The sequence below is a fragment of the Mobula hypostoma genome, chromosome 1, assembly GCF_963921235.1.
Source record: "Mobula hypostoma chromosome 1, sMobHyp1.1, whole genome shotgun sequence".
Lineage (NCBI taxonomy): Eukaryota > Metazoa > Chordata > Chondrichthyes > Myliobatiformes > Myliobatidae > Mobula > Mobula hypostoma.
The window spans coordinates 169,128,379-169,154,696 of NC_086097.1; the positions used below are offsets into that span (position 1 = coordinate 169,128,379).

A 26,318-nucleotide genomic window follows, 5' to 3' on the forward strand; every position below is an offset into this window, starting at 1 on the left:
TAATTGATAGATTCTTATGTCTTTGCTCTGTAATGCTACAGCAAAACAGATCTCATATCATATCATATGGCAGTGATAACAAATCCGATTCTGAAAATTATATATAATTCTGAAATTGAGAATTCTGCAAGTGTTTCATGACAGAGAAATGGTCACTGCCTATGAACATACAAGAGATATAACTACTTGCAACTTGATATTTGATAGGCTGCTTCATTTAGTTTACAGCGAGATACACTTAATTTGAAGGAGGTTTTACCAGGATTAAATACTTTCAACAAGGAACTTGTTTATAGTCTTGCAGCTAATTTGCACAATTTAACAATTGACAACAACTCAAATACAGATGCTGGAGACGAATTGGCACTCATTTTGATTTTGCAATGCTTTTCAACTTTAGTTACATTCCTGCCTATTGTTATTGCTATCTGCAGACCAACTGAAGTCAGTTGATAACATAATTATCACAGAAGCTGTAAATCTGAAATAAAAAACAGAAAAGATTTGAACAACACATATGTGGCTCAGAGATAGAGTGATGGTCAAGCGTTGTTTCGAGGACTGGAGGCCCGTGTTTAGTGAAGCGCCACACAAGTGGTTAGAAAAGATAAAAGGGTTATTTCAGATGAGGGGAATCAGCCCAAAATATCAACTGTTCACTTCCTCCCATAGATGCTGCTTGACTTAAGTTCCTCTAGCATTTTGTGTGTGTTGTTCTCGACCCAAAATTTTGACTGTCCAATTCCCTCCATAGATTCTCCTGTCTTTTGCGTCTCCTTTGTTCCGTGATCAGCAGATTTAGTAACCATACTGCATATCACTTAATCCAAGTCACTTATATAAATTGAGTCCAGAGAAATTATGGAAAATAAAAAGGCATCTGAATTAAATGAGTATTTGCATTCATCTCTTCACTGCAGGAGATATGAGTATATCCTAGAAATGGCTCCAAATCAGGAACTGAAAAAGAGAAAAGAAATCTAAAAAGGTAAAAGTTCTGTACTCATACTCTATTTAAATAATAATTTTTAGTTACTTATCTATTTTTTTGTTCGAAATCCAGCGCAGAATAGGCCCTTTGAGCTGCACCACCCAGCAACACACCAATTTAATGCTCGCTTAATCATGGGATAATTTACAATGTCCAATTAACCTACTAACCAGTCATCTTTGGGCTGTGGGAGGAAATCAGAGCACCCGGAGGAAACCCAAGCACATACGGAAACTTGCTTACGGAGGACGCTGGAGTTGAAATCTGACCTCTGATGCCCTGAGCTGTAATAGTGTCACACTAACCAATGTGCTACTGTGGCAGCCCTTGAACTGATGAAATTTACTTTTTCATTTTTCCTCACAAGTTAGATAAATTCCTATTTTACCACAACATACTTCACATGGCCACTCTTGCTCAATGACTTAAGTCTATTTGCCTTTGCAAATTCCACAAACCTTGCATATCCACTTTACTCACCCACCAAATTTGGAGGAATATGGGCCAAATGCAGACAATTGGAAATAGTTCAGGAAGATATAAAATCATGAAGGGTACAGACAGGAAAGACTGTGGGAAACTTTTCCCTTCTCAGAAGCAAATAAAATTAGAGGACACAGATTGGGGTAAGGGGTGACAGATTTTTCACCCAGAAAGAGGTAATGCACTGCTGGAGTGGTGGAAGCAGAATCACTGCTAGATGTCTAGATGGGGTCTTAAATTGCCTAAGGATACAATGCCAGAAGAAGGAATTAACCCAGACAGATAGCCTATAATTGGCATAGATGCGATGGGCCAAATGCTCTGTTTCCGTGTCATATGACTGACTTCTCATAACTTTAAAGCCACTTCTCAGCAGATTAGTAACAGCTGTTTCTACTCCCAGATCAACATCTCCAGCACTGTTACACTAGCAACACACACAAAATGTTGAAGGAACTCAGCAGGTCATGCAGCATCTATGGCAGGATTTTTCATACTAACTCTGAGGGTCTCTTTGTGTTTACAATGCTACCAGCACTGAAACGTGTGAACTCGTCAATGATATGGAGATACCACACTCCTTGCTCCAGTTCATGTAGGTCTAAGGCTACTGTTTCATTGTATTCAGATGCTAGTGGCAGACCAATCGGAAGCTTGGGTTTAGGCTTTCCATATATTTGGCATGTCTCACAGCTGTCAACTATCTTCTCTAGAATGGAAAAATGGTCTGCATCTTTGTTTTCTGAACTTCTGAGCAATTTCTGAAGTCTATCAGTCAAAGTGTGTCCAAACTGCTTCTGAAGCTTGAGCAACACTTTGCATTTCTCATCTGAAGTTTTGTTCTCTGTGACAATTAGTGCTTCATTCTCACATTGATTCTCAGTAATGCCTTTATCTAAAATGTTCACAGTAATGTCCAGAGCTGCTGAGCTCAAGAGACATCGGCTGTTGAAACATCATTGCTTGGTTATTCTCCGTATCCAGGTCTGTCCCTGCTTTCTTTGGGGAAGTTTTACTCAAGAGCTATGGGATGTTCACTGGTACCACCTCCATTTCAATGTAAGATTTCGTCTGCCCTATTTTTGTGGGAATTTTCACTCTTTTGGTAGAATGTACAATCTTTCTAGCTCCAAATTTGAATGTTTTGTAACTGGAAATATCTGCGTTCACCACTCTATGCACTTCATTCTAGTTTAGTTCACCTCCACAGTCTTCAAGTTATTTTTCTCCACAGTGTGTGTGTGTGTGTGTGTGTGTGCGCGCGCACACGCGCGCGCGCGCTGTATCCTAGGAATTCCATCATCAAAATCTCTGCATTAGTAAGTGGTTCCTTTGCAAACAATGCTATATGGCACTCTTCTACATCTTCATTTTTGTTCTTCTCTTCAGTTAGTTTAAATTATTCGGTTCTGTGCAGATAGCTTTTTGCAGTGTTAAGTACTTTGACAAACCACACATTTCAATCTCCTGCCATACTTGTTTAGTGGATTTATACCAGGTAATTATAACCTTGTCTGGTCACTCTGAGACCTATGCTTGCTACTCTCTTGTTTCTGCACAGTGAAGTCTGCAGTTTCCTGACTCAAACTAATTCCAACTATTGTCTTAGTGGCTTTTTCTCCAAAACTCCTCTTCAGTGTCAATTTTATAGATGCAAATGTACGTTCTGTACATACAGTTAACGCTAGCTGTCTGTCCTTTATGTCTAGACATGCAGTATCCAACAATTTAAGGCTCATACTGCGTCATGAAGTTCCATTTTGTACTTATGCATGGAACTGTACTTTTGTTCAAAATCAGTAATACAATCAGTCACATTTGTAGAACTGTCTCTAGAAATTTTGTCGAAGTCTGGAGATGGCTCATAAATCTGATCCTTTTCTTCCTTCAGAAAAACGGAGTCAAGTGCATTTATTAATGTATTCATACCATCATCTTCCTTCAAGTCTTCCACTGAAGTTCCCATCCGAGTCTCTCTTGCTCTTCCCAAAAACAACAATACAACTGCAAAGGTCTGCTTTTTCTTCTTGAGTTCCATAACCCAAGTTCCTATTCCAATTTCATTTTTCCAGCTTTCATAAGGCGTGCTCTTGTCGAATGCTGGTGGGATCCTATAATTGGAAACCATCCTCTGCTACCACTGATAATGTTCAAACAACAAAGACAAGATTTTCTTTCCTTTTAGCAGCTTTACTTTCTCCGTTTATGTTTAGTACACTAGGCTGCCATTTTCTTACCCTACATCCTCCCCGCCACCCTCATGCACTCGCCTAAAACAGGGAAAGTGAACATCCCAACTAAATGCTCACATAACTGAAAGGAACAAAACTCAACAGATAGAGCAGTATTGAAAAATGCCATGTTTCTTGCCAAAAAATGTGACAATGCACAGAACAGTCGATAATAGAAACCATCAGTGTAATAGGTCTTCTGTTCTTTCCTGTCAGATTCCCCCTTCTCCAGCCCATTATCTCTTTTACCACTTAACTTCCCAGCTCTTAACTTCACCCCTTCCCCCTCACCCAGTTTCACCGACCACCTACTATCTTGTACTTCTTTCTCCCCTCCCACCTGCTTAATCTGGCTTCTCCTCTTTCTTTCCACTCCTGATGAAGGGTCTCAGCCCAAAACATAGAATGCTTACTCTTTTCCGTAGATGCTGCCTGGCCTACTGAGTTCTTCCAGCATTTTGTCTGTGTTCCATTAGTGTAATAAATGCAAGAAATCAAAAATCAGAGATTTTTAACCTTCTTGCATTTTAGAAATTAAAAATGGAAAGGAGCTAAGGGGAGGTAGTCATCTCTACGTTGCAGGAACCAGGTAAACAGGTGACTGTCAGGAGAAGGAAGGGAAATGGGTAGTTCATACAGAGAACCCCTGTGGCTGTTCCCCTCAGTAAGTATACTGTTTTGGATACTGTTGAGGGGGACGATCTACCGGGGTAGCACCACAGCAACCAGGTTTCTGGCACTGAGTCTGGTGCTGTGGCTCAGAAGAGAATAGAGGTGAAGAGGACTTCAATACTGATAGAAGATCAGTACTGATCTTGAGGGTGGAGTTAAGATGGTGTCAGATGGCTGCCTCTTTTGCTCATCTGTGGAAACAGCTTAAATTCCTCTTTTTAATGTCTTTGTTTGCTTTTTTTAAAGGTGGCTGGGGTTCTATTGAGGTCCCTGATCTGCAACAGCATTCAAAACTGCGTTTTTTTTCTCCACAGCGGTAAGTTCCCTTTCTTGAAGCTCACTGACCAACCATCTGTTTTTCAACATTCTTCAGGCACAGCATGGAAGACGGTGGGGTGCAGGTTGTGGCCCTATGCACAACTGATTCCAAGCCAATGCCAATGACTTAATGGGTACTTTGTATCTGTCTTCAATGTGGAAGACACTAGCAGTGTGCCAGAGGTCCATGAGTGTCAGGGAGCAGGAGTCAGTGCCATTGCTTTTACAAAGGAAAGAGCACTCGACAAACTCAAAGGTCTTAAGATGGATAAGTCACCTGGACCAGATGGACTACATCCCAGAGTCCTGACAGAGGCTGCGAAGAGATAATGGATGCATTGTCATAATCTTTCAAGACACATTTGACTCTGGCATGGCTCCCGAGGACTGGAAGATTGTAAATGTCACTCTTCACTCTTTAAGAAGGGAGGAAGGCAAAAGAAAGGAAATTATAGGCCAGTTAGTCTAACCTCAGTGGTTGAGAAAGTGTTGGAGTCTATTATTAAGGATGAGATTTTGGGGTACTTGAAGACTATTGATAAAATAAGTTAAAGTCAGCATGGTTTATGTAAAGGGAAATCTTGTCTGACAAATCTGTTGGAGTTCTTCAAGGAAGTAACAAGCAGAGTGGACAAAGGAGAGGCAGTGGATGTCATTTACTTGGATTTTCAGAAAGCATCTGATAAGGTGCCATACATGAAGCTGCTTAACAAGATGAAATCCCATGGCGTTACAGGAAAGATATTGGCATGGATAGAGGAATGGCTGACAGGCAGGAGGCAGTGAGTGGGAATAAAAGGGGCCTTTTCTGGTTTGGCTGCCAGTGACTAGTGGTGTTCCTCAGGTATCAGTTTTGGGACCGCTGCCTTTCACACTGTTCATCAATGATTTGCATAATGGAATTAATAGCTTTGTGACAAAGTTTGCAGATAATACAAAGATAGGTGGAGGAGTAGGTAGTGCTGGGGAAGCAATGTGGATGCAGCAGGACTTAGACAAATTGGAAGAATGGGCCAAAAAGTGGTAGATGGAATACAGTGTTGGGAAATGTATGATAATGCGTTTTGGTAAAAGGAACAATAGTGTGGCCTATTATCTAAATGGGGAGATGGTTCACACATCAGAGTTGCAGAGGGACTTAGGAGTCCTCGTGCAAGACTCCCAGAAGGTTAATTTACAGATTGAGTCTGTGATAAAGAAGGCAAATGTAATGTTGGCATTTATTTCAAAGGGAATAGAATATAAAAACTAGATGATAATGCTGAGCCTTTACAAGACACTAGTCAGGCTGCACTTAGAGTATTGTCAACAGTTTTGGGCCCCATGTCTCAGAAAGGATATGTTGTCATTGGAGAGACAGAGGAAGTTCATGAAGATGATTCTGGGAAAGAAGGGGTTAACATGAGGAGCATTTGGCAGCTTTGGGCCTGCACTCACTGGAATTTAGAAGAATGCATGAGGACCTCATGGATGTGGAGAGGATGTTTCCTATGGTGGAAACATAGGAACCAGAACTAGAGGGCACAGCCTCAAAATTGAGGGGCAACCATTTAGAACAGAGGTAAGGAGGAATTTTTTTTAGATAGAAAGTGGTAAATCTGTGGAATGCTCTACCACAGACTCTGGTGGATATCTTTAAGGCAGAAGTTGATTGCTTGCTGATCAGTCAGGGCATGAAGAATATGGCGAGAAGGCAAATGTATGGGGTTAAGTGGGATCCGGGATCAGCCATGATGGAATGGTGGAGCAGACTCAATGGGCTGAATGGCCTAATTCTGCTCCTATGTCTTATTGTGTGAGGCCTCGCAAGAGAAGGAACATCAGGATTTTACAGCAGTGGATACTGCAGACAAAGGTCTCTGTGGTCAAGCAACCACTTTTTCTCTCTCTTTCCCTTGATGGTGGGAAGAATTTGCTGCCAATTCTTGAATCAGAGAATCTTGGAATAAAAAGCGACACGGCAGACTATAAAATTATAACAATGACTGTTAGTCTCCCCTTTCACTGTGAAATGTGTGATATCTCTCTGTCCCTTGTTAGTGAAAAAGAGAGAGAGTCTGTGGCATGTCAAACTGTAGGGTAAACAATATTTTTTGTTGACTGCAGATAACGGTCTCTCTTTGGGGTGGGGTTTGATCTTGCTTGGTGGGTGGTGGGTGCTGACGCATTTTGCTGAAATGGGTGGGGGGGTTGATGCTTTGCTTCTGCTTGCGGGGGGGAGAGAGGGGGCTTTGGAGTTCTAATAGTTTTCTGTCATTCATTCTTTTGGAGTTCTTCTGTTTTTTGTGGATGTCTGCGAAAACTAAGTATTTCAGGTTGTACACTGTATACATTCTCTGATTATAAACAGAACACTTGAACCATTGAAGATTCCATAGTTAGAGGAATAGATATGAGATTCTGTGTACCTAATAGAGATACCTAAGTGGTATGGTGCCTCCCAGGTGCCAGGGTCAGGAATGTCTCAGATTCCGGTCCATAGGATTCTAAAGGGGAATGGTGAGCAGCTGTAAGTCTTGGCACATATTGTCACCAATGACATAGGTAGGAAAGGTGAGGAGGTCCTAAAGAGAAATTTTAGGGAGCAAGGTAGAAAGCTGAAAAGCAGGACCACCAGGGGAGTCAGCTCTGGACTGCTACCTGTGCCACACACCAGTAAGGGTAAGGATAGGAGCACTTGGCAGATAAATGTGTGGCTGAGGAACTGTTGCAGGGGGAAGGGGTTCAGATTTCTGGATCATTGGGATCTCTTCTATGGAACGTACGATCTGTACAAAAGGGACAGGTGATGTCTGAACCCAAGGGGGACCAATATCCTTGTGGGCAGGTTTTCTACAGCTGTTTGGGAGGATTTAAACTTTTTTTGCAGAGGGATGGGAACCGGAGTGATAGGGCTTAGGATGGGGCAGTTGATTTACAAACACAGGCAGTGTGTAGTGAGACTTCTAGCATGGACACGCTTATGATAGAACAATATTGCAGTCAACAGGATGAATTGCAATGTAAAAGGGGGACAAAAATCGAAAAGGGTGATGAATATAGGTGTTGTATTTGAATCCACACAGTATACAGAATAATGTAGATGAACTTGTAGCACAGTTGGCAGGTATGACATTGTGGGCATCACTGAGTCGTGGCTGAACGAAGGTTATAGCTGGGAGCTTAATATCCAAAGATACACATTGTATCGAAAGAACAGGCAGGGAGGCAGAGAGGGTGAAGTGGCTCTGTTGGTAAAAGATGAAGTAAAATCCTTAGAAAGAGGTAATATAGGATCAGAAGGTATAGAATCTTTATGAATGGAGCTGAGAAACTGGAAGGGTAAAGATTCTCTGATGGGAGTTATATATAGGGCTCCAAATAGCAGCAAAGATATGGGCTACAAGTTACAATAGGAAATAGAAAAGGCATGTCAAAAGGGCAATGTTATGATAATTATGGGGGATTTCTATATGCAGGTAGATTGGGAAAATCAGGTTGGTACTGGATCCCAAAAGGGGGAATTTGTAGAATGCTTACTAGATGGCATTTTAGGGCAGCTCATGGTTGAGCCCAAAATGGGTGTTGTGCAATGAACCAAAATAGATTAGCGAGCTTAAGGTAAAGGAACCTTTAGGAGCCAGTGATCATAATATGATAGAATTCACCCTGCAATTTGAGAGGGAGTATCTAAAGTGAGATGTATCAGTATTACAGCGGAGCAAAGGGAATTGCAGAGGCATGAGAGAGGAGTTGGCCAAAGCCGATTGGAAGTAAACACTAGACTAGCAGGGATGATAGCAGAGCAGCAATGGATGGAATTTCTGGGAACAATTTGGAAGGTGCAGGATAGATGCATCCCAAAGAAGTAGTAGTATTCTAACAACAGGATGATGCAAGTGTGGCTGACAAGAGAAGTCAAATACAACATAAAAGTCAAAGAGAGGTTATATAATGGAGCAAAAAAATTGGGAAATAAGAGGATTTGGAAGATTTTAAAAATCAACAGGAGGCAATTAAAAAGTTATAAAGAGGGAAAAGATGGAACATGAAGGTAAGCATGGTTCTGGAGGCCTGGAAAATTGCAAATGTCACTCCACTCTTCAAGAGGGGAGAGAGGCAGAAGAAAGGAAATTATAAGCCAGTTAGTCTGACCTCAGTAGCTGGGAAGATGTTGGAGTCAATTGTTAAGGATGTGGTTTCAGGATACTTGGAGGCACATGAAAAAATGGGCCGTAGTCAGCATGGTTTCCTCAAGGAAAAATCTTGCCTGACAAATCTGTTGGACCTCTTTGAAAAAAATAATAAAAAGGAGAATTGGTAGGTGCTGTATACTTGGATTTTCAGAAGGCCTTTGACAAGGTGCCACATATTAGGGTGGTTGACAAGTTAAGAGCCCATGGTATTACAGGAGAGATGCTAGCATGGGTAGAGCATTAGCTGATTGGTAGGAGGCAAAGAGTGGGAGCCTTTTCTGGTTGGCTGCTGGTGACTAGTAGTGTTCCACTGAAGTCTGTTTGGGACAGCTTTTTATGTCATATGTCAATTATTAGGATGACGGAATTGATGGCTTTGTGGCCAAGTTTGAGGATGATATAGAGGGGCAGGTAGTGTTGCATAAGCAAGGAGGCTGCAGGAGGACTTAGATTAGGAGAATGGGCAAAGAAGTGGCAGATGAAATACAGAGTCGGGAAGCGTAAACTGTTTTCTAAATGGGGAGAAAATTCAAAATCCATGGTGCAAAGGGACTTGGGAGTCCTTGTGCAGGATTCCCTAAAGGTTAATTTGCAGTTTGAGTCAGTGGTGAGGAAGGCAAATGCAATGTTAGCTTTAATTTCAAGGGGACTAGAACATAAAAGTAAGAATGTAATGTTGAGGTTTTATAAGGCCTCAGTTGGAATATTGTGAGATGTTTTGGGCCCCTTATCTGAGAAAGGATGTGCTGACACTGGAGAGAGTTCAGAGAAAGTACACAAGAATGATTCCGGGAATGAAAAGGATTGATGGCTCTCGGGCTAGACTCACTGGAAGGAAGAATTGGGGGGGGGGGGGGGGCGGGGTCTCACTGAAACCTGTCAAATGTTGAAAGGCCTCAATAGAGTGGAGAGGATGTTGCCTTTAGTGGGGTCTAGGACCAAATGGCACAGACTCTGAAAAGAGGGATGTCCATTGAGAATGGAGATGAAGAGGAATTTGTTTAGCTAGAGAGTGTTGAATCTGCCACAGGTGGCTGTGGAAGCCAAGTCATTGAGTATATTTAAGGTAAAGGTTGATAGATATTTGATTAGACAGGGCATGAAAGGTTATGGGGAGAAGGCAGAAAATTGGGACTAAGTGGAAAATAGATCAGCCATGATGAAATAATGGAGCAGATGCGATGGGCCAAGTGGCCTAATTCTGCTCCTATATCTTAATGTCTTATGGAAGTGAACCTAAATCCTAAGATGTGATTGTAGAGTGTGCTAAAAGCACAACAGGAAAACTCAACAAACAAAAATCAGCATGAACCACAAAACTAAAATCATAAGAGCAAATTGTGGCAGCATTGTACTGGTTAATTAATATAGTGAGAGTAGAAATACCCAACAAATAAATTTACAGAGCAGGTAACAACAAAATGATAAATTAATGGGGAAATAAGCACTATAAAATCATAAGTGAAAAGTAAACCATATCAATCATACAGTGAATCACAAAACACCAGACAATTAACAATAAATATATAATTGAATTAATACAGAAGCAAGTCTCTTGTGCAATAAATCAATGTAATTTCTACAAAAGTGAAATCGAAACATTAATGGGGAAGCAGGCACCCGGGAGTCAGTTAATCAATAAATCTAAACAAATAGAGCTGTGAGCTCACAAAAAACTCAATAGATTAATAAAAATAATTGGCACTGGCAAATGAAGTGGAGCAGCTAACACACAAGGTCTAATTATTAGAACTTTGTGCACCATGTAAACTAATGAAGCAGCAGCCACCTAAGATGAATATACACATGGGATCAGACACCAAGAATTGATAAAATCACTGGACAACAATTTCAAAGCTTGGATGATGGGGATCACTAGGCTGTGTGTGAGAAAAACAGATAGCTAAACATCAAGAAATGAGTATAGGAAAATACCTGTAAGGTTCTGCATTTTTATCACACATTTTCATGTTTATTTATTTTATTTACTTATTGAGATACAGTGTGGTATAGGACCTTCTGGCTCTTTGAGCCATGCTGCCCAGCAACTCCTGATTTAGTCCTAGCCTAATCATGGGACAATTTGATATGACCAATTAACCTACCAACCAGTAGGTCTTTAGATTGTGGGAAGAAACTGGAGCACCCGGAAGAAACCCACACAGTCACAAGTAGAACGTACAAACTCCTTACAGACAGTAGTGGTAATTGAACCCAGGTTACTAGCAAAGTGTTGTGCTAAGTCCTGCACTACCATGCCACCCATGAACAACATTTAAACATGCAGCAAATAAACAAAATTAATGAATTTGAGAAATTGAGCACATAACTTTATTCTAATTTATTTTCTGCAAGTCTTATCTTCTATAATACTTGAACATACATTTCCTTAGAACAACCCTTCTCAACCATTTTGCCCTAGAGGACCCCTTGAAATAAGTTTCAGGTCTCAGGGAACAACTGCATAAAAATTATTATATCTATAGCTCACAGTACATTAGTGTCATCAGTAAGTTGTAGATATAATCAAAAATATTTGACAATGCTCTTTTGAGTAAAGAATGATTTTTTAGCTTACCTTTCTTGAAATTAATCTCTTTCTTTCCCTTTCATAAATAACAAAAGCTCCTAAGGCAAACATAGTAAACTCCTCAATTCTGGGTCGCACTTGAGATAAACACATCAAGATTTTACCTTCAGCTGAAAAGAGTCAATTTCTATCCTTGCTCCTGATGCTTGTTAAACAAGAAAAGGCTTGCTCACATATGTAAGAAGTTGAAAACTGCTGCAAAATGTTCATTGCACTCCTATGAACGGCAGGATAGTCTTCTTTCACAGAATTCCAGAACTTGTCCATGGGATGGTCAGTAAATCTTATCTTGAGTGCAAGATCAGATAGTCATAGTCATAGTCATACTTCATTGATCCTGGGGGAAATTGGTTTTTGTTACAGTTGCACTGTAACAGGCTGCATGCACGACCGATGCAACTCACAAAGCTCTTCCTCCTCTTTCAAAGTCAAGTTCTTAGGCTCAGCAGAAGATTCAGAGAAAGGGTCCCTCACCCAGGCATACACTTGTGTTCAAAGAGACGAAAAATACTGTTCAATTTTGTTCTGCAGTTCTTCCAGGTGGATTTCAATCAGCCTCAAGACCTTCTGATATCTTTTCTCACTCTCAAGCCCAAGCAGCAGTGAAAACATTTCAAGATTTCCTTTTGCAGCATGACTTTTCCAAAGATTATTTCCTTTTAAATCCAAGAATCTTGTCACTTAAAGTCAAAACATTTTCTCCAGGGCCTTGCAGAGACTTGTTCAACTAATTCATACAGCGAAAAATGTCTGTTAACTAGGCTAGTTTCTGCAGCCATTCTTTATCTTCAAAGCACTCAGCAAAACCTGGCCTACTATTTTCTTGAAAGTACTCCTACAATTCACCTTTCAGCTCAAACACCCTGTTGAGAACTCTTCCTTTGTTAAGCCACCAGATTTCTGTATGAAGCAGGAGATTGTTGTGCTCCTCGTCCAGGTTTTCACACAGTTTTTTAAATGTTCTCTTGTGAACTGGTCTTAAAGTTACTAAATAACTTGCTTCCTGAACACTTTAACTGACTGGGACTTTATTTTCAAAAGCTTTTTTCTGTTTGTTTTGAGATTCCAATAATCGTTTAAAATAATCAGCACTTTTATGTGTCATATGGCTACTATAATTACTTGCCTTTTCAATTTTGCTGGAGCCATTTCTACTTTTGTAAGTTGTTTGCCACAGACTAGGCACTATGGAATAGGACAACTTGGATCACCAGTCCATATAAAACCCATTTATAAATAGCTTTCATTGTAAAGACAGACTTCTTTTTGTGTCTGGTGTTGCTGAAAAAGTAAACCTGAAAAAGTTTACTGTTTCTTATCCACAATCACTGCCCAATCTTATGAGACACATGGTCTTTCAGTTTTATTTCAAATTTCTAGCACCTAGCTTTATAGGAATTCCTGATTTTCTGGTACTATAATAACCATGTCTCAGTGCACATTTCATTAATAATCTGAGGAGTTATAAGCAGATATTTGAATTTTATTTTTTTAAAAACAGGCTATTACTCATACTATTTTCTGGTCCTTGGAGGTGTTGGAGGAATTATAGACTTTAAATAACTAGATCATCATATCACAACTCTAATAGCTAGCACATATATTAGTTATGGATGATAGAAGCTATTGGGTCAACTACTAAGATCTACAAAGCTAATAATATTCTACATTTATATGGTTGAAAGTTTATGTCTTCACTGGGCTGCTTTCAAGACCATGTTTTATCTAACAGTTGAACCCAGCAAATGGGAGAACAAATAGATACATAATTAAATAACATATAGCCTGTTGTCATAATAAAATGTTAACATGTTCCTTTATTTTCAGGTAAACCAAAAGAGTTTGCCATTTGGCCCAGTACATTTCTAATGGCTCTTATCAAGAATTTTCCAATTAATTTTACTCATCAATTCTTTCACCATTTCCCTTAAATGTTTGCTTTTAACATAATTTTTTTCATATAGGAGTAAGCCAACTCCAGACAAATCTTTGTTTAAATAAAATTATCATGTCCTTAATTTGCCAGTAACCTTAATTCACATTATCTAGATATCACCCATTTAGCAGATGAAACAGTTAGTCATGGATTATAGTCAAAGTGACTTTAAAATTCACAATACAAACAAATGGCAATGAAATCTTATTTTTAAAATATTTTTTGCCCAGAAGAACAATCTAGAAAGACACTATTTGATGATCTCCCAATCAGAAATTTCCTACAGTAAATCTATATAAATACATACCTTTTAAAGCATTTGTGGCTTGAAAACCAGCTTCCTGCATACTGTTTTTCAAGCAATGCTAGGAATTCCAACTTCAACCTGCCCTTATTGGGCAAAACCAAGCAGGAAGCAGCCAGTATACTTCCACTGCAGGTCTTGACAGTCCATTTCTAAATGTAGTGTGTCTCATCTGCAAACAATCTTTAGAAGCAAATGCACAAATAAACAAAGTTCCAAACTGAAGTTTTGTAAGCAGTCAATTATCCACTAAATCACAAGAAGCTTGCCGTAGTCAATTTTGAAAGTCTTATTCCACAGATGCCCTTTCAAGAAGTTAGAGTCACTGTGTCTTCTCCAGGATTCATCCAGAAGCATTTTCCATTCACATTCTATGTAGCTTTAGGCAAACTCCTGAAAAATTAGAAACAAACTTCTTTTCATTATCTATAGACATGAACACTGACTTGAGAGGCATTTAGATTACAGAAACTTTAAAAAGAAGCAATTATAAATCTCAGAATGCTCCTCTTGTAGGATCTAGGAAGGTAGGGAGACCTCCAGCATCCCTGATAACTACACCTGCAAGAAGTGCAGCTTCTAACAGACCCTGTTAAGAATTTGGAGCTGTAACTGGATGAATTCTGGATCACTTGTGAGGCTGAGAGGTTGATAAGACAGGACATACAGGGAAGTAGTTACACCCAAAGTGGAGGTAACTAGATGACCATCAGGAGGGGGGAAAGGAGATAAGCAGACAGTGCAGAATACACCTGTAGCTGTTCTGCTCAACAGCAGATATGCTGCTTTATACTGTTGAGGAGAATGACCTGGCAGAGGAAAGCCATAGTAGTTAGGTCTCTAGCACTGAGTGTGGCTCTGCAATTCAAAAGTGAAGGTGGGGGAGAAGAGATTTCTTGCAAAAGGGACTAATATCCTAGCCGGAAGGTCTCCCTGTGCTGCATGGTGTGGTTTAAACTAGATTTGCATGGGGATGGGAACCAAAGTGCCAGTATGGATAGTGATTGTGGAGAAAGATGTTGTTAAGCGTACAAACAAGGTCAAGAATCAAAATATCGAACATGGTGGGACTAATGTTCTGAGCTGCATGCATTTCAATACAAGGAGTATTGCAGAAAAGGTATGATCTTGAGCTTAGGGCATGATCATCACGTGGAATTATGATATTGTAGCCATTAGATAGCTTGATTGCTGGTGGTGGGGGGGCAGGCAGGACCAGCAGCTCAGCGTTCCAGGGTTCAGTTATAATAGACATGATAGAGCGGGAGGGATTAAAGGGGGAGAGGTGACATTAGTTAAGGGAAATCTCACTTCAGTGCTCAGTCAAGACAGACTAGAGAGCTCATCTAGTGAGGCTTTATGGGTAGAACTGAGGAAAAAGAAAGGTATGACCATGTTAATAGGACTATCTTATAGACCACCCAATGGTCCATGAGATTTAGAGGAGGAAATTTGTAGAGAGATTGCAGACTGATTTAAGAAACATTTTTCTTTATGATAGTAGGTGATTTTAACTTTCCACATATTGACTGAGACTCCCATATTGTAAAAAAGTTGGATGGGTCAGTTTAGGTCACTCACCTATAAGAAAAATGCAAATAAGATCAAGAGTGTTGGGAAAATTTACAAGGATATTGTTGGGATTTCAGGACCTGAGTTATAGGGCAAGGATGAATAGGTTAGTACTTTATTCTTTAGAACGTAGAAGATTAAGGGGAGATTTGATAGAGGTATACAAAATTATGAGGGGTACAGATAGGGTTAATGCAAGTAGGCATTTTCCTCTGAGGTGAGGTGAGACTAGAATTAGATGTCATGGGTTAAGGGTGAAAGGTAAAATGTTTAAGTGGAACATGAGGGGAAACTTCTTCACTCAGAAGCTGGTGAGAGTGGTGAACAGAGCTATAAGCGCAAATGCTGGATACAGGGCCAATTTCAACATTTCAGAGAAATTTGAATAGGTAAATGGATGGGAGGGGGATTGAGGGCTATGATTCAGGTGCAGGTCAATGGGACAAGACAAATTATTGGCTTGGCATGGACTAGTTGGGCCAAAGCCTGTTCCTGTGCTGTAGTGTTCCATGAACTATAAAATCCTAATCATCTTGACCTACCTTATCCATGCCAGTTACAATGCTTATCTATGTTAATTTCACATCCCTCACTTGGCTCGTATCCACCTACATTTATCCTAAATAATTAACCAAAAATCTTTTAACCATCCTAATTACATCCGTCTTTCTATCTTATTCCTGATAACCACAACTATCAGTGGGAAAAACATAAAGACCCATCCACCACTATCGCCTTCTATCACCAAGCCAATTCTGGGTTTTAACATGCCTTATGTCTTAGACTGATCCAAAAGGTTATCATATGTGACCTTGTCAAAAACCTTCCAGCCTTTGGTTTGAATTGAGAGATATATTCTATCTTTGTTCTGCATACTGAGATATGGTGAAGTCATACGTACAGGAAATATGGTTGAGGACAACTATGGAAGAAGGGAAGCCATGATTCAGGAAGGAAGACACCAGAACAGTAGGTGTCATGCAACAAATGTGACAGAAACAAAGAAACTAAGAAAAAGGAATGCCCTCCTTATTGACAAAGGATGAGAGGATATATAGTTGCCTGTAGGGAGTTTGCACGCTCTCTCCATGACCTCATGGGTTTCCTCCGGGTACTCAGGTTTCCTCCGGGTGCTGTGGTTTCCTCCCACAGTCGAAAGACATACTGGTTGGTAAGTTAATTGGTCATTGTAAACCGTCCCGTGATTAGGATTAAATCCGAGGATTGCTGCCCACCACGGCTCAAGAGGACGGAAGGGCCTGTTCCGCGGTGTATGTCAATAAATAAATAACAACTGTAAGAATGCTTGTAAATTGTCTTGTTTATCTCCTGAGATAAAAACAGATAAACCCAGAAAGGGAAGAGAAATGTCTGAGATAAACAATGTAAATGAGAGTACAATGGAAATCAGCAGCAAAAGTGATGAAATTTGAGTTCTGTATGGGTGCCATATACAGCATCAATGCACTCATCAACATTACTGTACCACAGTTTTAAATGCCCATTACCGACACATTTTACCTACTGGATCTCCTTTCCTTTCTGTTCCCATCTGCCCACCACCTCCATTATTTGGTTTATTGCTCCATCTTCCTTTCCTATCAGATTCCATCATCTGTAGCCCTTTGTTACCTCTAGCTGTTACCTCCCAACCTCAACTGCTAATTCCATTCTTCTATCCACCATCTGCCTATTACTTATCCTTACTTAGATCCATTTATCACTTGCCAGCTCTTGCTCCACCCCTTCCCCTCACCTCATTATACTGGATACCTCCCTTCCATTTTTCAGTCCAGATGAAGGGCCCTGACACAAAACATCAACTATTTTTTCCCTTCACAGAAGACACCTTACCTGCTGATTCCAGCATCGGTAGTTTCTCCTATCTCCAAACTAATTGGAATGATCAGTAATGTCTTTGACACAGTGAATTACATACATTTTGCCCTCTAAAAGTAAATTTCCTCTTCCTTTAAAACTTTATTTATTCTCAGGACTAAATTTACCCTCCTTACTCATTCTTAAATCATTTTCACTCCAGTTCTACAATTTTTGATGCAAGAAGATAGAAACTGCTTGTCTTATTCCAGAACTGGTTCACCAGTCTGCACAATGTCAATGACTACTGTTCTAGTTTAAACTTTAGTGTTGTCAAGTTGAAGTTCATTATCACGTACGTGCTAGGATATAAATGCCTTGAAAACTTGCCCCAGAGACATCATAGCATTACCTTCTTTATTAGTAACTGCCATTGCTGCATAAATCCAATTATGCTTTGAGCTTTTTGTCCAAGAAGCTCCTTCCACAACTAAGCAATGATAGTCCGCAGGTTTGTGGGTAACAAATCAGCACAAAGATGTTCACATATTATAAAAATGAGTAAGGGCAATTTTTAAAATTTATATTGTCCTACATCAATTAATATCCACAGTCTTGAAACATTATTTCCTACTCTGTGATCCAATACTTGTCTCATCAAAAAATTTGTTCATTCATACCAATACATATTGAAGTGTCATTCACAATACAGTGATGGTCCCAGAAATAATAATTCTCAAACACCAGAGCAATTTGCATTTATGGCATTTACTTACCAAGTCATCTAGTCAATTTGTATAATAAACCACACTGCTTACCTTTTTTTGTTGCCCTCTTGGTTGGATGGGATGGTTCTTAACAAAGCTGCAGAAATAGTATCATGAATGCTAATTCAGATACCTTAATTTAATTTTGCAATAAGCGCTAGTGAACCCAAGAATTTCATGTTATATTCCAATGTAAAGTAAATTATAAATAGAGTCATAAAGTACTACAGCACAGAAACAGGCCCTTCACCCACCTAATCATGGTTAGAGCATTGGCTGATTGGTAGGAGGCAGCGAGTGGAAATAAAAGGATCCTTTTCTGGTTGGCTGCCAGTGACTAGTGGTGCTCCACAGGGGTCACTGTTGAGACCACTTTTTTTTGGGCTGTATATCAACGATTTAGATGATAGCACAGATGGCTTTGTTGCCAAGTTTGCAGATAATACGAAGATTGGTGGAGGGGCAGGTAGTGTTGAGGAAACAGGTAGGTTGCAGAGTGACTTAGACAGATTAGGAGAATGGGCAAGAGAGTGGCAAATGAAATACAATGTTGGAAAATGCACGGTCATGCACTTTGGTAGTAGAAATAACTGTGCGGACTATTTTCCAAACAGGGAGAAAATCTAAAAGTCTGAGATGCAAAAGGACTTAGGAGTCCTTGTGCAGAACAACCTAAAGGTTAACTTGCAGGTAGAATCAGTGGTGAGGAAGGCAAATGCAATGTTAGTATTCATTTCAATAGGTCTAGAATACAAGATCAGGGATGTGATGCTGAGGCTTTATAAGGTACTGGTGAGGCCTCACTTTGAGTGTTGTGAACAGTTTTGGGCTCCTCATCTTAGAAAAAATATGCTGGCATTGGAGAGGGTTCAGAGGAATTTAACAAGGATGATACCAGGAATGAAAGTGAATGAAATGAATTAGGCATTGATTGTGTGGATAGTCAGAGGCGTTTTCCCAGGGCTGAAATGGCTAACACAAGAGGGCACAGTTTTAAGGTACTTGAAAGTAGGTACAGAGGGGATGCCAGGGGTAAGTTGTTTTTTTTTTACACAGAAAGTGGTGAGTGTGTGGAGTGGGCTGCTGGCGACTGTGGTGGAGGCGGATACAATAGGGTCTTTTAAGAGACTCCTGGATAGGTACATGGAGTTAGAAAAATAGAGAGCTATGGGCAAACCTAGGTAATTTCTAAAGTAAGTACATGTTCGGCACACCATTGTGGGCCATGGACCTGTATTGTGCTGTAGGGTTTCTATGAAAGGGTTATACGAGGAATGTTTGATGGCTCTGGGTCCGTTTAGAAGGATGAGGGGAATCTCATTGAAACCTTTCAGATTTTGGAAGGCCTAGACAGAGTAAATGTGGAAAGAATGTTTCCCACGGTGGGGGTGTCAAAGACAAAAGGGCACAGCCTCAAGGTAGAGGGACGTCCATTTAAAATAGAGATGCACGGAAATTTCTTTAGCCAGAGGGCAGAGAATTTGTGGAATTTATTACCACAAGTAGCAGAGGAGGCCAGGTCATTGGGGGTATTTAAAGCAGATCGGTTCTTGATTGGACATGGCATCAAAGGTTACAGGGAGAATACTGGGGAGTGGGGCTGAGGAGGGGAAAAAAGGATCAGTCATGATTAAGTGATGGAACAGACCCAATGGGCCAAATGACCTAAATCTGCTCCTTTGTTTTATGGTCTAAATACTTTGAAAAAACAATAAGGAACAGGCCCTTCTAAAATATGATATTGTTTAATGAAGAAAGATCAACTGATGATCTGCCATTAAATAGGCCTTCAGGGAATAGTGATCAAAATATGATGGAATTTTATACACAAATCAAAAATAAGTGGATTCAATCTGGAAAAAAAGCAAACTATGAAGGCATGAGGCACAAGATGATTTTGTAAAAATGGGAAACCACATTAACAAACAAGTAGTGGCTAACATTATAAGTATAGCTTCCAAGTATATAGCTTACAAGTAATACTATATATACTTTAAAAGCAAGTAAAGTCCACAATTAGAGGAGACTTGAGGACTTTTTTTTCCATCCAGAGGATGGTCGAAATCTGAAATACACAAGGGATCAGTAGTGACTGATTCTCTCACAATATTTAAATACTTAGATGAGCCATGACATAGAAGGCTACAGCCAAATGCTGTGAAATGGGATTTGTATAGATATTTGCTGGCCACCAGAGACAAGGTGAGCTGAATGATTCTATCAGTTATAAAATGCACTAGACATGGCTATCAAAAGATGTTAAACATTGCATTAGATGAAAGGAAAGGTTGATGATTAAAACTTTATTAAAACAGCTGTAAATGACTGTGTCTCCACAAAATTATTCACGATTTATCCTAATCAGAAGCACTGGATGAACTATGAAATCTGGAATTTGTTGAGAGCCAGATCAGAGACATTCAAGTCTGGAGATCAAGAATGCTACAGACAGTGGTCAGTATATGGAATGAGCTGCCGGAGAAAGTTATAGAGGTGAGCACAATTACACTGTTTAAAAGGTAATCTATGACTCTACTACATTCATTGTTCACAATGTTGTGACAGAGCACCTGTGGTCAGTCAGCAGAGATAATCCTGAGCTTCCTGTGCTTGACACGTTAATTCCAAATCCCACTCCTATTGCAACCTGCCTGAAGCCTTCTCCACATCAGATTCCCAACAAACACCAACAAACTTTCCATTGTCTTGAACTGCCATACAATTATTTGAGCAGAAATTTCCTCTAACTAAATATAACAATGATCAAAACCAGTTTCCTCATACGCTCAAATTAAGAGTCACTATAGGCCATTTGGCTCTTGGAGTCTGCTAGTTGATAAGATAACGGCTAATGCAATTATAATAGCAATTTCATATTCTCATCTACCCTTGGTAAATTTGCAAAAACCACCCTCCCCCTCCTTCCCCCCCCTGCCCCAACACACACATCAAATGCATATCAAGAATCCCTCTATCTTTACTTTAAAAATAATCAATGATTCTGCTTTCATTATCCTAGGAAGTTCCAAATACTTCCAAAAAAAAAATCACCTAATCTGCATCTTTATTAGGTAATCCCCAAATCCAGATTTCCTCACACAAGGAAACAGTCTCTCCTTACCTGCCATGAAAGAACACTCCCAATCTCAGTTCCTGCTGCAATCCTAGTTGCTAGACAACACTTGCAACCTTCTTCCCAGCAAATGCTCAAGATCAGTCTAGATTGTTCTTAATTTTGATATCATATTCAACTCTATGCTAAGATTCAGAGCATATATCGATACCTGTCACAAAGATGGCAATTTTCCACACATGAACACCTGACTCTAACCTGCTTCACTTCACTTGCTGAAACCTTCCTGCATACATCTACCATCAATGAAACTGAACACAGTCCTGGAGACCTCTCCATTTTCTATCCTCTTTCAAAAGTAGTGTTGGACAAGCAATGTTCTAACTGCCATGAGCACCCCATTAGCAATAACCTGTGTTAAGTGGTCTACCTTTCTCAACCAAGACCCAACCGGCTGCTTCATCATTGTTGTTTCATGGTGATACCTTATTTTCTTTCTATGTTGTTTCTACTCTGACACCACTTACATAGAGTGGCAAATGGTAAACTTCAAAAGGTCAATATTATTTTGGTTATTCTATGTGATAGAAAAGCATAGCTTCATACCCACAATTCTTAAAAAGCATAAATTCAGGAAGCAAAGCTAGCACTTATTGGCTACTTTTAGGACAGCTGCAGTATGTGTGATGCAAAGGTGGTGAAGGTTATCTAAATGTTGAGGATGATTTAAATCTAATGACAAAGGTAGACTGCTTATTTACTCCTCAACAAATCACAAAACATGAAGGGTAACATCCAGATTGTAATACAGTAGATTCCATTTGATCAGGGCAGTCATTTATTTGGGACAACTCTTAAGGGACAAAAACTGAGAAAATTGCCAGGATTCCCTTCATTTATTGGGGACACCATGCCATTTAAATGGACTAGGAGATTGTTGCTGAAGTTTCTAACTAGCAAAAGATGCATGTACTTGTGTGGCCATAAAACACTAGACCCTGCTGAGACTGAGCAGTTTGTAAATAGCGCCAGTTGTGTGCACTTGTGTTCAAAATGCAGTGATTTGTGTCACTGATAGCCGGTGAGAAATAAGTAGTAAGGCGATTCAGAACTGCTTTGCTCCCGCGGCTCCAAGCATTCAGGCTTGAGATGCCAGAAATAGCTGGGAGTGAAAATGAAACAATTTAACTACTTCAACAAGTTTGGAACTACAAAGGATCCGAAGACATTGACAACCATGGATAACAAAGATTTTGCTTCCTGAATACTTTTGGGTGTAGTTTATGGATTTTGGGCTGCTGATCATGAAAATCATCACGAAATTTCCCTATCATGCAACTTTTTTTTTGAAATTGCCTATATACGTTTATTTCAATTCATAATTCAAGTCAATTAAAATGTTGCCAACAATGTAAGCTGAAAATATTTCTAGCTTGTCCATGCATGCTTAGGCAGGGCAAATGCTGCATGGAGGACAGGTTTTAGAAAGACTATAAAAGCATCACACACATACCGTTCTATGCATTGCATTTACATGATTATCGGTTTGCAATCACGTTGATGTGCATGCTCTACACACATAGCATTTTGTGAGTACTCATTATAATAAAGTAATAGTATTTTCAGGAGTATTTGTGATAGCAAAATGTCTTGCCAATCTTACAACAGTGCGATACTTTCTGTTATATTTGTGAGAAGTATGCATTTAAATCTCAAAGACAGAGCGTGACTCCTGTTATTAAGAAAGCCTATGAGCTCTACTTTGGGTGTAAAATTGGCAACCAAGACTAAGCCTGAGCTCCTCACATTTGTTGTTCAACATGCGCTGTTGATCTTAGAGCCTGGCTCAGAGGTACTCGGAAGTCAATGCCACTCGTAGTCCTGAAGATATGGTGAGAGCAGAAGGATGATGAGATAGACTGCTTCTTCTGTCTGACCAGTGTGTATGGTTTCTCTGCTAAAAACAACAAATCCATTGATTACCCCAATGACCCTTCTGCCAAGAGACCTGTGCCACATGATGATAGTCTTCCAGTACCGAAGACACCAGAGACATGGAGTCGAGAGGAGGCAGACGAAGATACACGAGCCAGGAATTGAAAATGACAACAATACTAACTGATAGATTTTGAACCCTTTATGTTGAGTAAGCCTCATCTGATAACTCAATCTGAGTTAAATGACCTGGTCAGAGACTTTGGTTTGTCAAAGGCAAAAACAGAATTACTGGGTCCAAGACTGCAAGGATGAAATCTGCTATCACCAGGCACAAAACTTGCCATCTTTCTCAGTTACTAAGAAGATATGACGCAATTCTTTGGGCAGGTTGATAATCTGTGTTTCTGTACTGACGTTAGTGGCTTTTGACTTCTTTGGGTTGCCAGCATGACCCACAACAATGCCATATTTTTATTGATTCTTCAGTGTTAAGCCTGAAAGCTATGCTTTCCGATTTGCACTGCTGTCTGATTTGCAAATGAAACAACTTGGTGTATGCGAGCTGCATTCCTGTAGCAATGCTACTTCTTTCAGATTATCACAGATGTCCCAGTTGTAGTTGCTGTACTTATTACATACACTCTCTGTGGAGATCGGCTGCAGAGGTTTCCCAGCCAAATCAGCATGTTGGTTGTTGTCAGATCTGAGCCTGGACAAAACGGCAATGTCCACCCTTCAATACTAATCGTCTATGCAGTACACATGAAAAAAAACACTACTGAAATTTGGAAGTCTTGTTGAAACACATATTCTCCAGTTACCTTATAAGGTAACCGTAGCCTTCAGCCAGAAGCAGATGTCATTAGGTGGTTCCCAACCTTCACCGAGTGTTTCGACCCTTAAGTACAACAGTCTCCAGTTGGTGGGCAGGCAGTGGTGGCCAAATCACTGCCCATCTGCTCCTGGCTTCCAGCTTCCCTCCTCTCGCCTACTCCAAATCCAACAAGAGGCTCGTTCTGCCTCTTCCCCCATCCTATGAGCTGCTTGTTTTTTGCTCCTTTTGTCCAGGCCCAGATCTGACAACAACCACCATGCTGATTTGGCTGGGAAACCTCTGCAGCCGATCTCCACAGAGAACCACCATGCCTGCCATCCCTTGTCTTTACACTCCTGCACTTAGAGCTGGTACTTCAAGGCCTTTCTCTCGTGGGCCTCTGGAGAATGCACCCTAACAGGTGTATGTAATAAGTACAGCAACTACAACTGGGACACCTGTGATGATCTGAAAGAAGTAGCATTGCTACAGGAATGCAGCTCGCATACACCAAGTTGTTTCATTTGCAAATCGGACAGCAGTGCTAAAGAACCTCTTTACATTAAAAAGGACAGGCCACTCCATAACCAGTTGGTTCCAGGGCAGAAAAGTGTGGCACATAAGCCACTTATAGACCCAAAAAAGATATTTTTGCATCCTCTTCATATAAAACTGGAGCTCATAAAAAATCTGTGAAAGCGATGAATAAGGAAGTTGAAGGATTTTGATATCTAAGACAGATAATTCCCAAAATAACTGGTGCCAAGAATAAGGAAGGCATTTTTGTTGGTCCACAAGTCAAACAGATCACCAATGACAGGCATTTTGAAGTACTTCTAATGGGACTGGAGAAAATTGGAGGGAAGGCATTCAAGGATGTTGTTGAAAATTTTCTTGACAACTAGAGCACCAAGCTGTATGCAGCTGGTTGACAAATTGTTTCAAGCATACAAAACCATGAAGTGATGAAGTGCAACATGTCACTAAAGAATTATTTCCTGCATTCCCATTCAGACATCTTCGATGCAAATCTTGGCGCTATCAGTGATGAGCATGGTGAAAGATTTCAATAGGACACTGCAGTCATGGAGAAACAGTATCAGGGCAACTGGAATCCATCAATGCTGGCAGATTATTGTTGGACACAGTGAGAATCGGCGGACACTGAGTACAAACAAAAATCATCAACAGAATATTTTTAGCTTAGTTGAACTATTGCAAACTGTCAGCACTGTTATGCAATTAAATGCATTATATTCAATAAACGTTAATTCCATGTTTCTCCAGATGCCTACTTGATACAAGTAGTCTGAAATTATATTTGTGTTCAGCTTTAAAGGGTCTATCATAACTACAAAAGAATTCTGAGGAAGCAACACTTTTGAAAAAATTTATTGTCCGGTGCAATAATTTTGAATGTGACAATGAAAATGAAGATTTGATGGATACAATCATCAAAAGCATTGTATGAAGGCAGCCCATCATCTACACTAGGTGTCTGCTAATTTTGTTAATTTACAGTGTACACTGGATTAATTCTTCCATCAACAACTATTAGGAACTATTACACAGTTTCATAGTACTATAGTAGTATTTATAGTGTTCTAATTTGCTCTGTATTTCATTTAAATACATAATTTGTTACTCAGTTAAAAAGTAGTTTGCCTTTTTTTATTTACCTTTTTAACTATTTCCATGAAACTTCGGTTAATTGGTGCAGGTGCTTAATTGGACCAAAATATACTGGTCGGGATGTGTCCCTATGCACTGTATTCCCACAAGCCTTCTTTTGGGTGGCAGAGGTTTCCGATTTGGGAGCCAGCACAAATCATTTGGGAAGTGAAAACTGGTATTTGCAGAAAGTGAATGTTAAGTCTGAAGACACAATGCCAAACCACAGGTTGTTTTACTCTGGTGGTGTCAAGCTTCTTGGTTGTTACAGAGACAGAATTTGCTGCAGGTACTGCACCTAGAGTGAAGAAACAAACTACTGGAGAGACTCAGCAGGTCATGCATTATGGAGGCAGGAATTGATGCAGGGTCTTGACCCAAAATATCAACTATCCCTTAGCCTCCACAGATGTTGCCTAACCTGCTGAGTTCCTTCAGCAGTTTGTTTTCTCATTGGTTGTTATGGGAGTTGTATCTTCCCTAGCAATTGAAAAGTATTCTTTTTTTCTTCATATTCCCTACTTCTCTTTATAATGGTTCCAAATTTAAAATTGAATTATGTTAAGCATAAAGGTGACAATCATGGGGAAAAAATAAATCATTAAAACAATCGGATCCCATTTACAAGGTTAAAAGCAACATTTACAAAAGCTTGGAACTCACTTACAGAACAAGTACTTTCCTTCTTCAAGCAATATCCTTAAAGCTACAAAAGAATTACAATTTGCTCTTCATAATATATAATCATTTTACGATAATTAAAGATAAAATTCCTACTTTAAACAAATAATGAAAAAAGCAAATTATTTTCTTCAAATGTAAACTTTTTTCACTGAAATGTGCATTGTCAAAACTGAATGTTGTCATTTGAGATTGGGACTGAAATAGAAGTCAAAATGACATAAAATTGGTTAATAAAATGTTGAAGAACTACTAATTAAATGACAAATGGCACCATTTCAAAA

The 26,318-nt window shown here is 39.8% G+C and overlaps 1 protein-coding gene across 2 annotated transcripts in view; it reads right to left on the reverse strand.

Annotated features, from left to right (window-relative positions):
* Positions 1-26,318, reverse strand: part of ldlrad4a (low density lipoprotein receptor class A domain containing 4a) — a 273,252-nt gene that overhangs the window by 226,547 nt on the left and 20,387 nt on the right. For both annotated transcript variants that reach the window (XM_063059636.1, XM_063059628.1), the window contains exon 2: positions 13,704-14,093. In XM_063059636.1, the coding sequence (XP_062915706.1) occupies positions 13,704-13,743 (40 nt within the window). In that variant the 5' untranslated portion in view covers positions 13,744-14,093. The remainder of the gene's footprint in view (positions 1-13,703; positions 14,094-26,318) is intronic.